This window comes from Chroicocephalus ridibundus, chromosome 1 (assembly GCF_963924245.1).
Source record: "Chroicocephalus ridibundus chromosome 1, bChrRid1.1, whole genome shotgun sequence".
NCBI classification, from domain to species: domain Eukaryota; kingdom Metazoa; phylum Chordata; class Aves; order Charadriiformes; family Laridae; genus Chroicocephalus; species Chroicocephalus ridibundus.
In genome coordinates, this window is record NC_086284.1 from 183,693,492 (window position 1) to 183,706,193 (window position 12,702).

Here is a 12,702-nt window from a genome sequence, read left to right on the forward strand (position 1 = left end):
CCTGCTCCTGGGTCATGGCAATCTCAGGCACAAATTTAGGTTAGATATTAGGAAGAAATTCTTTACTGTGAGGGTGGTGAGGCAGTGGAACAGGTTGCCCAGAGAAGCTGTGGCTGCCCCATCCCTGGAAGTGTTCAAGGCCAGGCTGGATGGGGCTTTGAGCAGCCTGGTCTGGTGGGAGGTGTCCCTGCCCATGGCAGGGGGGTGGAACTAGATGATCTTTAAGGTCCCTTCCAACCCAAACCAGTCTATGATTCTATAAGATACAGCGGTTTACCCAGCAAAACTACACGCACAGACAGAACTATCTTCTTTATTATAAAGATACACTATGAGGAACAAACCTGAATGTATACTGAAGCTTGTAATGGTACATGCCAAAAATGTACAGTACTATACATAAAAGTGCATTGTCACAACAGATTAACAGTACATTTCTCTTCCAGAACCGTGAAAATTCCATGTTTTTATTTGTTCTTCGAGAGTGGAAGGAATGCAATGGGAATGCGGCCATACACGAACAGGGAAGGATGCAATGGAAATGCAACAGTACAAGAGCAAGGCTAAAGCTCCTCTAAAATTTAAAGGCACTTTCACATGTACATACTACAGATGTACATTGACACAATTAGGTAACAGTCAACAAGCAGGAAGCTACCAGTACTGCAATTTATCAAACTTGACAGTAAAGGACAATACTGATTGGATTAGGTGTGCAGGAGTTACCCTTTAGTACGTCTGTAGTTGTAGCAGTCTTTCCTGTTACATATCCACTTACTATACTTTTAAGTATCTATAATAACCATCAAACTACACATTTAACTGTGTGAATGCACTAAGTGGATGCATTCACTAAATGCACTGTTTCTAATATTTTCTTTTGCTAAACAATTTCTAATATAAGCATTATGGAGCCCAGTACAGTTATTTAAACATACAAAATTCCCTATGCAATTTAAAGATACAGGTATCCATCTCAATTATGCCAGGTGGGTTAATTGAAAAACCGCTAGACTAAAACTGCACGTAAATGAGCGCTGAAATTCCAGTTTGTTCTGCTGATTCTAGTAAACTGGGGGGGGGGAACTACTCGAAATATATCTCCGGTCCCCACCAAGTGAATGGACCCTGTGGACCGGCGCTGGTCTGCAACTGGGGCCAGGCCGGCGCCAGACTGGGCAGTGTGGTGGGGAGGGCCGGAGGGTCACTCACCGACCGGCGCCGCGCCGTTGGCTGGGCTGCATCAAGACTTCGCCTCCAACCGAGACGCGCGTGAAGCCTGCGGCTGGATTGAGATGGGTTTGCAAACACCAGGAGCGGTTCACAGGGTCCTTCTCACGCCCGGGGCTCGGCATCACCTGCCTACAGGGGGTAAACCGGAGCAGGAGTAAGTTGCTCCTAAATAACAGCAGGAGATTACTCCCGTCACCTCACTAATTATGCCTATCGAATTTTGTCGCTACTCTTCCCCTCCCAACCTCGATTGTTTATGTTTAGTGAGTGGTACAACCTCAAGCTTTCCAACCGTGAGCTCTTAAACGACACGTGGAAAGACAGATCTTACTGTAGGTGGACCACAATGGATTTTTTTCTTCCCCCCGTCTTCTTCACTGAAACTTATTTTATGGATTGGATGTCGGAAAACATATTCACAGAAACAATATTATGGCTTACTGCTGCAATGTGCAAAACAGCTGTACATTTCGTTGACGCCTAAGGAAGGTTAACAACAGAGCGCTAAGCAAAGTCGACAGTCGTCACTCACACAGACATAAGAAAGGTACTGATTTCTGTCATCTAAAAAAAAAAAGGAGGGGGGGGGAAGGAGTGGGGGAGGGGGAAGTGGTTACAGAAAACTTTTCGTCAGCTTGACTCTAGGTGGTAGGAACTCGGCTGCCTGTCCTGCGAGGGACCCCCGCACCGCTGGCAGGAGGCAGCCCCTCCTCAGAAAGTCCCGCACAACGAGGCTAGGCCAGCGCGGGACTGCAGCTCTTACAGCTCAAATCATGACTTTAATTGGATACGGAGCAATAAAGTCCAGGGGATACTTTGCTGAATTACCGTGTAGCTGACCCTTTTAATCGCCTATCAGCCAGCCTAATGGACCAACAGGTTCAGGTACTCCCCAGAGCCTGGCTCATTCAACGATGAACTTTACATGAATTTAGCTTTTGTGAAAAATGCGGTATCGGGGAACGAAGGTCTAGCTTTGTGGGAAAAGGTACACTGTTACAGAGGACAGCAAAAGGAGTTGCTGGAGATGTGCCTTAGCTGTGACCTGGAATGCTGCTTTTTATCGGTGAGAGCAATGTGATCTCCAGATCCATCCAGCGCTTGTCTCTTGTGAGACTGCCAACAAGAAAGCTAAAACTCGGTGCCAGTTGTGAGAGTTGTGAGGGTTTGGTGGTTTTTTTCTTTTTTGGCGTGTCTTAAATAAGAAACGTGGCCTGAGATGACTTGGACATTCCACACAGACACTTAATCCTCACATGCTAGATTTCAGCTCTTACTAACCTGCTTGAGATTTGGTTTGGTGACCCAGAAATGAGAGGTCCCACCTCCCCTGACCCCCCACCCCCCCGCCCCTTAGTTTTGTGCAGGATCTGTTATTATATAGCTACAGTAAGACTGTGAAGTATGGTACGACGTGGCAAGCTGTTTGTGATCCGTGTTGTTTTTATTACAAATGGTGCAGCATCAAGTTTTCAAGTAAGTCTATGTTTGTTTTTTAAAACGATGCACAACTGTCCAGTTTTTCTTTTAATTGAAACCATACAAAATACAAATGCCCATGTTAATGTAGCTAGTTTCAGACAATACATTCAAAAACACTGAAAAACAAAGCCTCCTCTCCAGTTACAAACATGAACAAACGATGTTATGGAGCCCTGACTTCTATCGTTAATTCATCCCTTTCCCTAGCATAGCCCAGCCGGGCACCGTGGGTGGCTGAGCTGTCTACATTGTGCAAGATTTGTCGGCTGGACCCTGGGAAGGAGGGGAAGGCCCTATGCTAGGATTTGTTTTTGGAAGAACAATAGGTTTTGGCCTAAGAGCAGGAGGTTTCAGCTGCACTCCCATTCTAGGGGCCACCATGGGCTTGAAAGTACTCATGGTGTCACTGGAAGAACTAGTGCTACGGCGGATCTGAGGCTCCGAGCTCCTTAAAACGACGCTGTGGAGCGGGCTGAGCGACTCCGTGGAGGTGGCAGGGGTGGGGGAGTTTTTCATTTGTTCCAAGGTGTCCAACACGACATCGGGGGCGTGCTTGGCCGAGCTCTGCCGCTCCAGCTCGCGGAGCTCATTCAGCGCCGTGTTCATCGTCTCCTCGATGTCCTGGGTCAGAGCACAGAGAGAGCGGCACGTCATTCCAATTGCTACCGAACGCAAAGCACCGGAGGAGGAGCAGGGGGAGGGGGTGAAAAAAAGCATGAGTTAATTTGCCAACCATCCTCTCTTTAACCAATATTATAGCGTTGAAGCCAACTGCCACCATATTTATTTAAAGATACTACGATTGACAAGATGGCAGCTTTGGCTGGACCTTACAAATATTTATCTTGTTCACATGAGAGAGTAAAAATTCAGCTAAAAAATGAAAAAAAAAATAAAATCAATTAAACTAAATCCTGCAAGCCATTTTATCAAGTGATTCTCAGGACAATGGATATTTGCTGTGAAGATTTCTGTCCCAGATTTCTGGGTACCGACAGCTGTAAAGATTTTAGTCCGTTTGCTACCTCTTCGCTGACTGCTCCCCTCATCTACTGCCCCGAGCGTTCAGGATCTCTATCCCCTCACAGGGATTATAAACCAGGTTTTGTAAGGAAATAATGCTTGCGGGTCTATCAGCTCTTGTCTCCTCCTGTTTCTCTGAGTTAAATTTTAAGCAGAAAAAACTGCAAGACGTCGTTCAGTGAGCTTACCTGAGAAATCTTTTTTGTCAGGATTTCTGGCACAAATGCTACAAGAATGCACCAAGACACTAGTTTACTGTTCTTCAGCGGTACTGAAATACAAGGGAGGTTAAATATCTGGTGTTCCCTGCTTGCTCACAGTAACTTTCATGCAGTTTAATCAAAGACCGGGTTCTCTCACCGCCGACTGATCACTAGCCTATGCTTCAAAAAAAATAGCTTAAACCAAACAGCACTGTGTGTGGTTCCAGGAGAGTAAATAAATAACTTACAGTAAAATAAAACAGTAACAACATTTACACTTTCTAACTCTCTAATACACGGTTCAGGCTTCTGACCCACACACGACAGTCCCTTCTATCCCTTGTTGGAAGCAGAGTTTGAAGGCAAGCATCAAGAGTACATTAAATTTTAAAACATGAGTGCCAGCGTTGTTGTAAAACACTTGTGCAATCACATTGTACCCTCGGGGCGCCCCTAGCAATCATGTTATACTTCCTAGACAAAACGCGAGTTCTGGAGAGAGCGGTATCTATTTGCTCAAGGGCTGTTACCAGCTCTGTACAACAGACCAACCTGATGATCGAGGCGCTCCCTGTTCCCTCCTTCTCCCCTCTTCCCTGCCGGGAATGAGACTGGTGAGTGCTCACGCAGGGATAAGATGGCCCATGATTTATGCAGGTGCAAACGCCTTGTACATCACGCTCTTAGGCACAACTACAAGCATCAAGTCAACGTACGGTATGAACTATACGAAAACTATGTAAAATGCACATGGAATGTACATCTGTGCTTTGAATGGCAACGGTTGCCACTAGCCAGTCAGAGCGCTATTCTGCAAAGCATAATACTGAGAAGTAACAGAACACTAATTACATGCAAGTTAGAATAGGCCAGCCTTCATCAGAGGACACAGATTTACATAGCTGTTGTAATCATACACTGTCCTAGTGTTCTAGCTGGCGGAGGCAATTTCATTATGGTATAACAGGAAATAATTTCTTTTTATTGCTCCTGCAAAGTCTGTTCCCCCTTGTGCTTCTTCTATCCAGGATCCTTTAACGTATCGTCTTTCACACCCATTCTGTTTAAAAAGCTAAGTAGGATATTCTCCTGCACCAGCGTACGTGCTCTGCGCCATCCTATTCACTGAGACTTGCTCCTCTGAAAATCAGGCAGTGAAAGAAAATAAAAAAGACACAAACCTGAGCTATTGACTCTGGGTCCAGTGGTTTATGGTCATTGAAACCTGTGTACTGGCCAGATGATGTAGATCTTCTAATTGGAGGGCTATCGATCTTCTTCAGAGAATCGTGCCTACTGATGTTAGTGAGACTGCCGTGTCCAGGTCTACGCCTCCTTTCAGGGCTGTCAGCATTGAGGTTGCGATTCTGAAGGAGGGTTCTGGGACTGCAGTGTGTTGCCAGGTTGGGGGAACCCAGCTCCATGGAGGAGTTGGAGAGAGGGTGAGGTGGGTGTACTGGGCAGTGACCATCGCTGCTCCTGCCGGGGCGTCTTAGAGGAGGTGGAGGTTCTGATCTCTTCCTTTGCCTGCATCAATGAAGAAGTGGTTATAGAGCAAGTTGTAGTGACCCGCCATAAGCACGTGGAGAAGTAATTGCTGTGTTAACCAACCTATGAGCCATACTACTGAAAAGATGTCATGCTCAAGCGTACCTTCCTAAATACATGTCAGAGTGACGGTCAGTGGGAGAGTTCATATCCTTTGATGACGACTTGTCCTCAGTTATGGGTCCGCTGCTGGCCTCACTGTCTGCTTTTTGGCTCAGTGTATCTGAGAAAGTATCATCCCTGAACAGAACACACACAGTGAGATGAGAAGTCAGTGAGTTATGTGTGACAGAGAGCACCTTGGCACTCCCAGATTTTAATCCCCTTAAGAAAAGCAGGCATGTTATAATGCACTGTAGCCCCTCCATGTCTCCAAAAATTGCTTATAATCCTTCTGTTTACTGAGCTCTTTACATTTTGAGTGTAATCTTTCTGTAAAGCAGAACTTTGTCATCCTTGGCAAAGCACAAGCTTAATACTGTAGAACAAGAGTTCAGGGCTGCATTTCTCCAGCCCTTGCTACTCTGAAGTTAAATGTCAGCAATTGCTACAAAGAGATAGTCAAATTAAAACAGAGGCAGCAGCATCCCTCTCTTAAGGTACTGGGAACATATCCATGAACAAAGTGGCTTAGCCTAGTAGTAGCTTTTGATTAAGAGTTGTCAATTCAGGGCAATAAAGACAGGGGCATCCTGCATAGAAAGCAAATGCGTAATCCAACTGAGTCTTCAAACCCCTCTCCCATTTGGAAATCACTTTGTTAATTGCTTCAGCATGTTTTTACACCCCACCAAGAACCTTGGCACCCCAGGCATTGCTTACATATCCTGCACCACTATGTACTGGTGAGGGACAAGGCCGTCAATTCCGTTGTGCCTTCCTTCCCACCAGTCTTCAGATGCTCGGTGATAGAGCAGAAGGGAAGCTCCTTTCTTGAAAGAGAGTTCTCGCGCAGATCTTCCAACGTAGTCAAACTTGGCTATAGCTTCTATGGGCTCGCACTCTGGGTAGGGAGGGAAGAAGAACAGATATCAGATTCCTCACCGGCTTATCTGCTCTCATCGGTTTCATAAAACCCATTTATTGCATTTTCTCAGTGCTCACTGAGCAGAGCTGACAGAGATCAACTGAGCTAAGGCAGAACGCAGGCAGTAGTTATGATATGTCCCTTGCAAAGAAATGTAACCAATCTGTGCCCTGAGTGTGAAACATCTGGGTTGCTCCGCAGACTGCCGAAAACATAACAGCATACTCAAACGTTACAATAGCTGCTGCCGGGAGAGGGGCCTCTGCCTCCTGCTGCACGGGCTCCTGCTTGGCTGGGGAGGGGGAGGGAAGCCAGGCAATGAAGATCTCCGAAAAGAAGATGAACAAACCCAGATGACTAATCAGAGGTCTGAGGAAGCAGTGTGATAAAGGAAAAGCAAATGGGAGTGCCTTTAACATCTGCGGTGGCAAAGGAAGGAAAACAGGATTTCCCTGTGTATGAGTAGGGATGCTTTGCCTAATTGGGCTATGAGATTTGTTTTTCACATGACGAGTGTGCAGACCGAGTGAAAACCTAGTGTTTTACACAACACTGAAGCCTAGTGCTTTAATCTGCTTCTTTAACACCCTTTTTGAGTGAGGCAGATGTCTCCAGAGCACCTAAGGATGACTCCTCCGCAGGGGCAGTCCCTGTGTGGCCTGAAGTTGCCTAAGGCAGCTCTGCCTGCTCCGACATCCCAAGTTCCTCTGGTTCCTGCAGGGGAGGCTGATATTTTCTGAAGTCACCATTGTTTACAGCAGTCCTGACTAAATCTTCCCTCCGTATTCTTGTAAATTCGGCCTTACGCTAGTAATGACTCCATCCTGTAACCTGCTGATGTCAATGAAGAGCCCCTGCTGAACGTCTGCCTGCAGCTATCTTCAGAGCTGTGCCCAGACATCAGGGAAACAGCTGTGATTTTAACAACCTCTAGTTTCTTCTGCACAAAACCAAAAGCACCTGAGCTCACGCAGATTAAAATTTGTCACCACAGTCTCAAAACATAAAGAAAAACCTGCAAAATACGGCTTTAAAAATCACACACTTCGTAGATTCCAATAACCTAGAGTCCCCGAAGTGACAAATTTCTTTACATAATTAGAGCAATATTTAGATGGAAATTAACATCTGGGCTAATGACTAGCATAGCAACTTTCTGTCTGGTGCAAATTAAAATCGCTGAGGTTGTAATTCCCCAAAGAACCAGGCTTGTAATGAAAGCCACTGTCCCTTTATGACAACATTTTGTGCAGGAACGTCTCTTTAAAATTAACTTCATCCTGCAGCACGAAAACATAATGATAGCACCTTTATTGAGGTTATAGTTTGCAGCTGTTTTTTTTTTTAATAACTTGCCCAGCCTGCAGAAGGCTGTCTTGTGGTTTGCTGCTTCTGCCGTCGCGCTACGGGCTCCCGTCAGTGATGAACTTCAGGGTGTTTAGGACTTACAAACCCAGAAACTTTCCAGCGATGGCACACAGCGGGTTGGGGAATTCACTGTTACAAATGCAAAAGTAATGTACGCTGGCAGAAATGACTTCGATACTACAAATGCAAAGAAGAACCTAACAATAACAGCATTAATTCCTGAAAATGCACCGCTACTGGATGGCTCACTGGCAGGCATTCCATGGTGGACGAGGCGGGGGGTGATAAATTTCTTGGTTTTGTGTTTTTAAGCAAAGAAAATGTAAAGATGACATAGAAAGAAACATTCTGGAAAACTGGGAAAACTTTAATGCTGGTGTATATATTAGCGATATAGTCTAATATACAAGCTTGTTTTCATTTCTAGATTATCTACGGTATATCTCTAATAGAAAGTACAGATGTGACAAAACAACTGCAGGCATGGAAAGACACTATTGCCAAATGAAACGAAATGAAACTAAACATGCCTGTTTATCTTCATGGTGTTTTAAGAGGTCAACAGTAAATTGAATGGCAACAAGGTGACACTGACAAAAGAACACTGCTTTTCACCCGTATTATGCATGTTGCTTGTGGAATTGGTTATAAGAAGGTATTACTGGGATTAGGTAGGATTGGGAAGGAACAGACATTTGTATGAGCACACTGTTCCCAGATTGCAGGTAAATTATGGGTTATGGAAGAGTGGGTCAAGAATTCAGAAGCAAAAGCTCCCAGGTTTCAGCAAGCCAGATACTCACTAATGGGTAATACTTTAAAATGCAAAAAAACCCCACAACCAATCAAACAAAAAAAGCTTTACAGTAAGTAAAAAAATGCCAAATTTCCTGTACGTATTTTCCTTTGACATACTCTGAAGTTAACTGATAATGGTCATGGGTATTGGACTGACTGATAAACCCCTACACTTATTAGCTATGGGATTTCCCGTTTCCCTGCTAATTTCAACAGACCATATAGTATCCCTCATTTGAGTATACAAGTCTTTTTATTTACAAATTAATGGACTAAACTAGAAATAGTTCTATCTCCCTCAGTGGAATTACGCTAACCTAAGTGCGGCGCGTGGTGGGAATCTGTTTTTTGTACCCTTCCATCGCCTGCAAGACTCACAGACGGTCCCAGAGGTCTGAAGGAAGTTGCCTCACTGGAACCAGCTGCATGAATTCGTGATGTGCCCATAATGGATGCGGCTTTTGAGACATGTTCGTTAGATTGTCTGGGTAACAAATCCTACATCCTCAGGGAGGAGTGCCCAGTAGATAGATCTCACACAGTTTCTTAATGGAACCAGAAATAAGTGCAGACAGGTTTTACTGTTTTGAAAGGGGCATTTTCTTTGCTTGGATGTTGCTTTTTCATGGAGAGAACCTTATGATAGCAAACAGCACTGAGACTGTACTTAAATAGTAATTCACCTTGTTACAGGTCAAGCCTTAATAGTTAAAACCAAAGTACCATGACAGTTACTCCTAGAAATAAATGCATTTTGAAAAGCTAAGCCATTTAACATCAAGGTTACTGAATGACAGACAAGCATTTCCAGAAAAGCAAAGGTGATGAAAGCTAAATTTGGGATCTGTAACTCAAATTCAGTGTGGTACTGAATGTCTAACAGTAAAATTGACAGCTCGGAGGGGAACGTAATTGCACTGCTCTGTCCCTACCTGGGGGCATTCGCCTACAATGGCAAGAAGTATTTGAGGACATATAGGCTCTCAGCAGCTATCATCTCTAGTGACTCAGGCAATGGTATGGAAGTGAAAAATTAGGACAAACTGAAGAACTGTGGGAAAAGCTTTAGGGACTGTGTTAATCAGCCAGCTCTGTCCTCACTGTTTTACTCATGACCCCCAAAGTTTGTGATGATTACTACCGCCATTTGACGACGCGTTATGTTGCAGTGGGCTTAAAAATCAAGGTTTGCTGCCAAGTAGAGCCGTCCACATCCAACAGCTTGGGAGAGCAGAAAGGGCAGAGGAAACATAAGTGCTAATTTTAGTTTTGCGACTGGAGTGCCAGATGTAGCACCAACCTCCCTACAGAAGTGATGGCACTGAAGTGGCACTGCGCCGCCCTCTGCGCCTCAGGGCACAAGGAGACAAGGAAAAATGGGGAGATCATCCCCTGCACTTTTTTTTGGCGGGTGGGGGGTAGGTTTGCTCTTGCTCTGCTCTTCCTCAGTTGTCCCAGTGTACCCTGGCTGTCGGGAATACAGTACGTCCTTGAACTCCCTGGGAAGACGCTACCTCCCAGTGTGTTCATCCTCTTCTGCACCCCATCAGAGAAGAGCGGCTTTGCAACTTCTGAGTCCTGTCCTCAGGACAACAGTGCTCGGACTGGGGAACAGCCGAAGCAAAGAAATGTTGCAAGGTGTTGACGGAAGAGAATTTGGCAAAATGTTGATCACAGCACATGCTACTGAAAAGCAGGAAAATTACTCTGTGTTGGGGACACAAAACAATAACTCACAGCCTTACACGTCCCTGTAATTTTTGTTTCCAGCAGAACCACCACCTCAATTTTTACCCTATATTTATGAGATATCTATGATATTAATTGTATGTATGTTTTCCCAGGAGAAACCCATCTGTTTAACTTCCTCAGGAAATTCTCTCTTACTTCCTTTGAAAACAAACATAGTCACCCTTTTCCATACACCTCCAACAAGGACAAAAAATCTCCAGCAAACTGAAGGTAAAGGAAATATGCTAAAAACTGCTTCAGCAAAACATAAACAATATCCTTTGAATCTTTAGTGCAGAGGCACTTTCAGGTAAAGGTTCTTCTGCAGCAAAATTACAGATAGATTTTTTTTTGTGCTCCAGCTTGAGTACAAATGTTCTGAACTTCACAAATTAAATTTCATTTCCAGATTCAGGAGAACAAAGAAACGTATGTGTTTTCCTTAATAGGGTACTTTCTGCACATTTAAAAAAGACTGAAAACACTACAGTAAAAGGTACCTCCTCCTCTTTTCCCTTTCCAGTGATCAACAGAAATACATGAGCACCAGAAACTTTAGGAAAAAAAAGGCAATTTATATGCCTAAAATCAAGCAGTTATGAAGTATTTATATGCTCAATTACAAGTTCCAGCCTTTTTTCCCCCAAGCTACCAGATTTTACTTCTGCAGACATAATTTATTTTTTAATTTGTTGCTTTCTAAATTGTAATTAAACATTCCTAGTGCTACTGAGCCAGACCCTACAGATGGGTTTATTCTAGTAGGCACAGAGAGATTCACTTGTAGTTTAACTTTATAGAAGTAATTCTTATAACAACAATAACCAAAGTAGAAAACTAAATCCTTTCGCTTTTGATCATAGCCTCTGGATTATGTCTCAATAACCCTGTAATTCCTATGGGGTTAGCTGCTCGGTCTTGCATATGTATACAACATTTTAGCATAAAACTAATCAGATTTTCAACATTAAAAAAAAATAAATTACGTTTATAGAATCTGCTTCCTCTATCTCCTAACAGAAGGAAATACGTAAGTGCCATGTGTCTGATCGATACAGCAGCAATGCTGTGCCTCCCTTTCTCTCTCTCCACACACAGCTGGCAGTGACGCATCCAGCTTATAATCGATGAATCAATCACATTAGATTGATTCTCCCCCAAAATACTCTTTAGTGGAAACTTTTTTTTTTGTCCACCGCAGGTCAATGTGACTCTCATGAAGTTCGATATGCAAACTGAAAAATTCTCACCTACTCTCTCATTGATACTAAGAACATTTTATAAAAGGAATTGTCCGAAAGACAAACATAAACGTATGTGCAAAGAGATGGTGAATGCATGTAATTTAAAGCCTACAACCTACGTTAGAAAAATGTGCTATTATAACAGAAAGTTACATCCATGGGAAAAAAATGGACTAGAGCTTGCAGGCTGAGAACCAAAGGCTGACACTGTTTTCTATGCAATGCAGGCTTCCTAATATTTATCTTTGCAGCAGTACTTCCCTAGATTACAAACATTTTTGTGCTAACAATTATTTCGCTGTAAACACGAATGTCTGCTTCCTTTTGGCACTGAATTAATTTAAAAGGTGCCATGGGGCAACTAGAATTAAATTGCTGGCCAGCCTGGTGAACAAAAAGCAATGTCTTGAGCAGCTAAATCTTTTAACAGGACTGTCCTGTCGACAGCTATTCTCTTCAGGGTTTGTCTCCACCAATGACACAGTCGTAACACAGGTAGCACCACAACAGGAATGTAAAACTGTTATAACAACACAGCAATGGGGGAGAGCCCATGATTATCAAGGAACAAGCAATGCACTGTGCGATACCATGGTCCTGCTCCTCTGGATCCTGCTGATGTTTTAATCTTTCCTAAGCGTGGTTTTGAAGTAACCGCTTTTGATTGCTGCTGAAAAGCTGCACTTGTTTTCCATGCTCTCTTGTGCCTTTATCTCTCAGTTTGGTCATGGGACCCCAAAGTTGGCCCCACTGTGCTGAACTGGTGTGTCACCTGCATTTCACTACTTCACTTGTGCTCTAAATGAGAGACAGACAGACAGACTTCTTCAGCTTCCACTCTTGCTTCATACCTCTGGAAGAAGGAGCTCTTATAAAATACAGCTATACTGTCTTGGAAAAATAAAGTGCAATTTTGAGTTTGTTCACACCATTTAGCGGAGCCGTGTTGCAGAAAGACGGTGGGTTTAGCTCCACAGATCTTGTCAAGAGGAACAGGTTGTCTTGTAAAACTGTCAGTATTCCCTACTGGGAGTGCAGGCACGGG

At 43.9% G+C, this 12,702-nt stretch overlaps 1 protein-coding gene across 2 annotated transcripts in view; it reads right to left on the minus strand.

Annotated features, from left to right (window-relative positions):
- Positions 1-297: 297 nt before the first annotated feature.
- SRGAP1 (SLIT-ROBO Rho GTPase activating protein 1) overlaps positions 298-12,702 on the minus strand; it is a 149,324-nt gene continuing 136,919 nt past the window's right edge. For both annotated transcript variants that reach the window (XM_063323055.1, XM_063323054.1), the window contains exons 19-22: positions 6,312-6,492; positions 5,595-5,729; positions 5,123-5,468; positions 298-3,336 (exon numbers count right to left, since the gene is read on the minus strand). In XM_063323055.1, the coding sequence (XP_063179125.1) occupies positions 2,959-3,336; positions 5,123-5,468; positions 5,595-5,729; positions 6,312-6,492 (1,040 nt within the window). In that variant the 3' untranslated portion in view covers positions 298-2,958. The remainder of the gene's footprint in view (positions 3,337-5,122; positions 5,469-5,594; positions 5,730-6,311; positions 6,493-12,702) is intronic.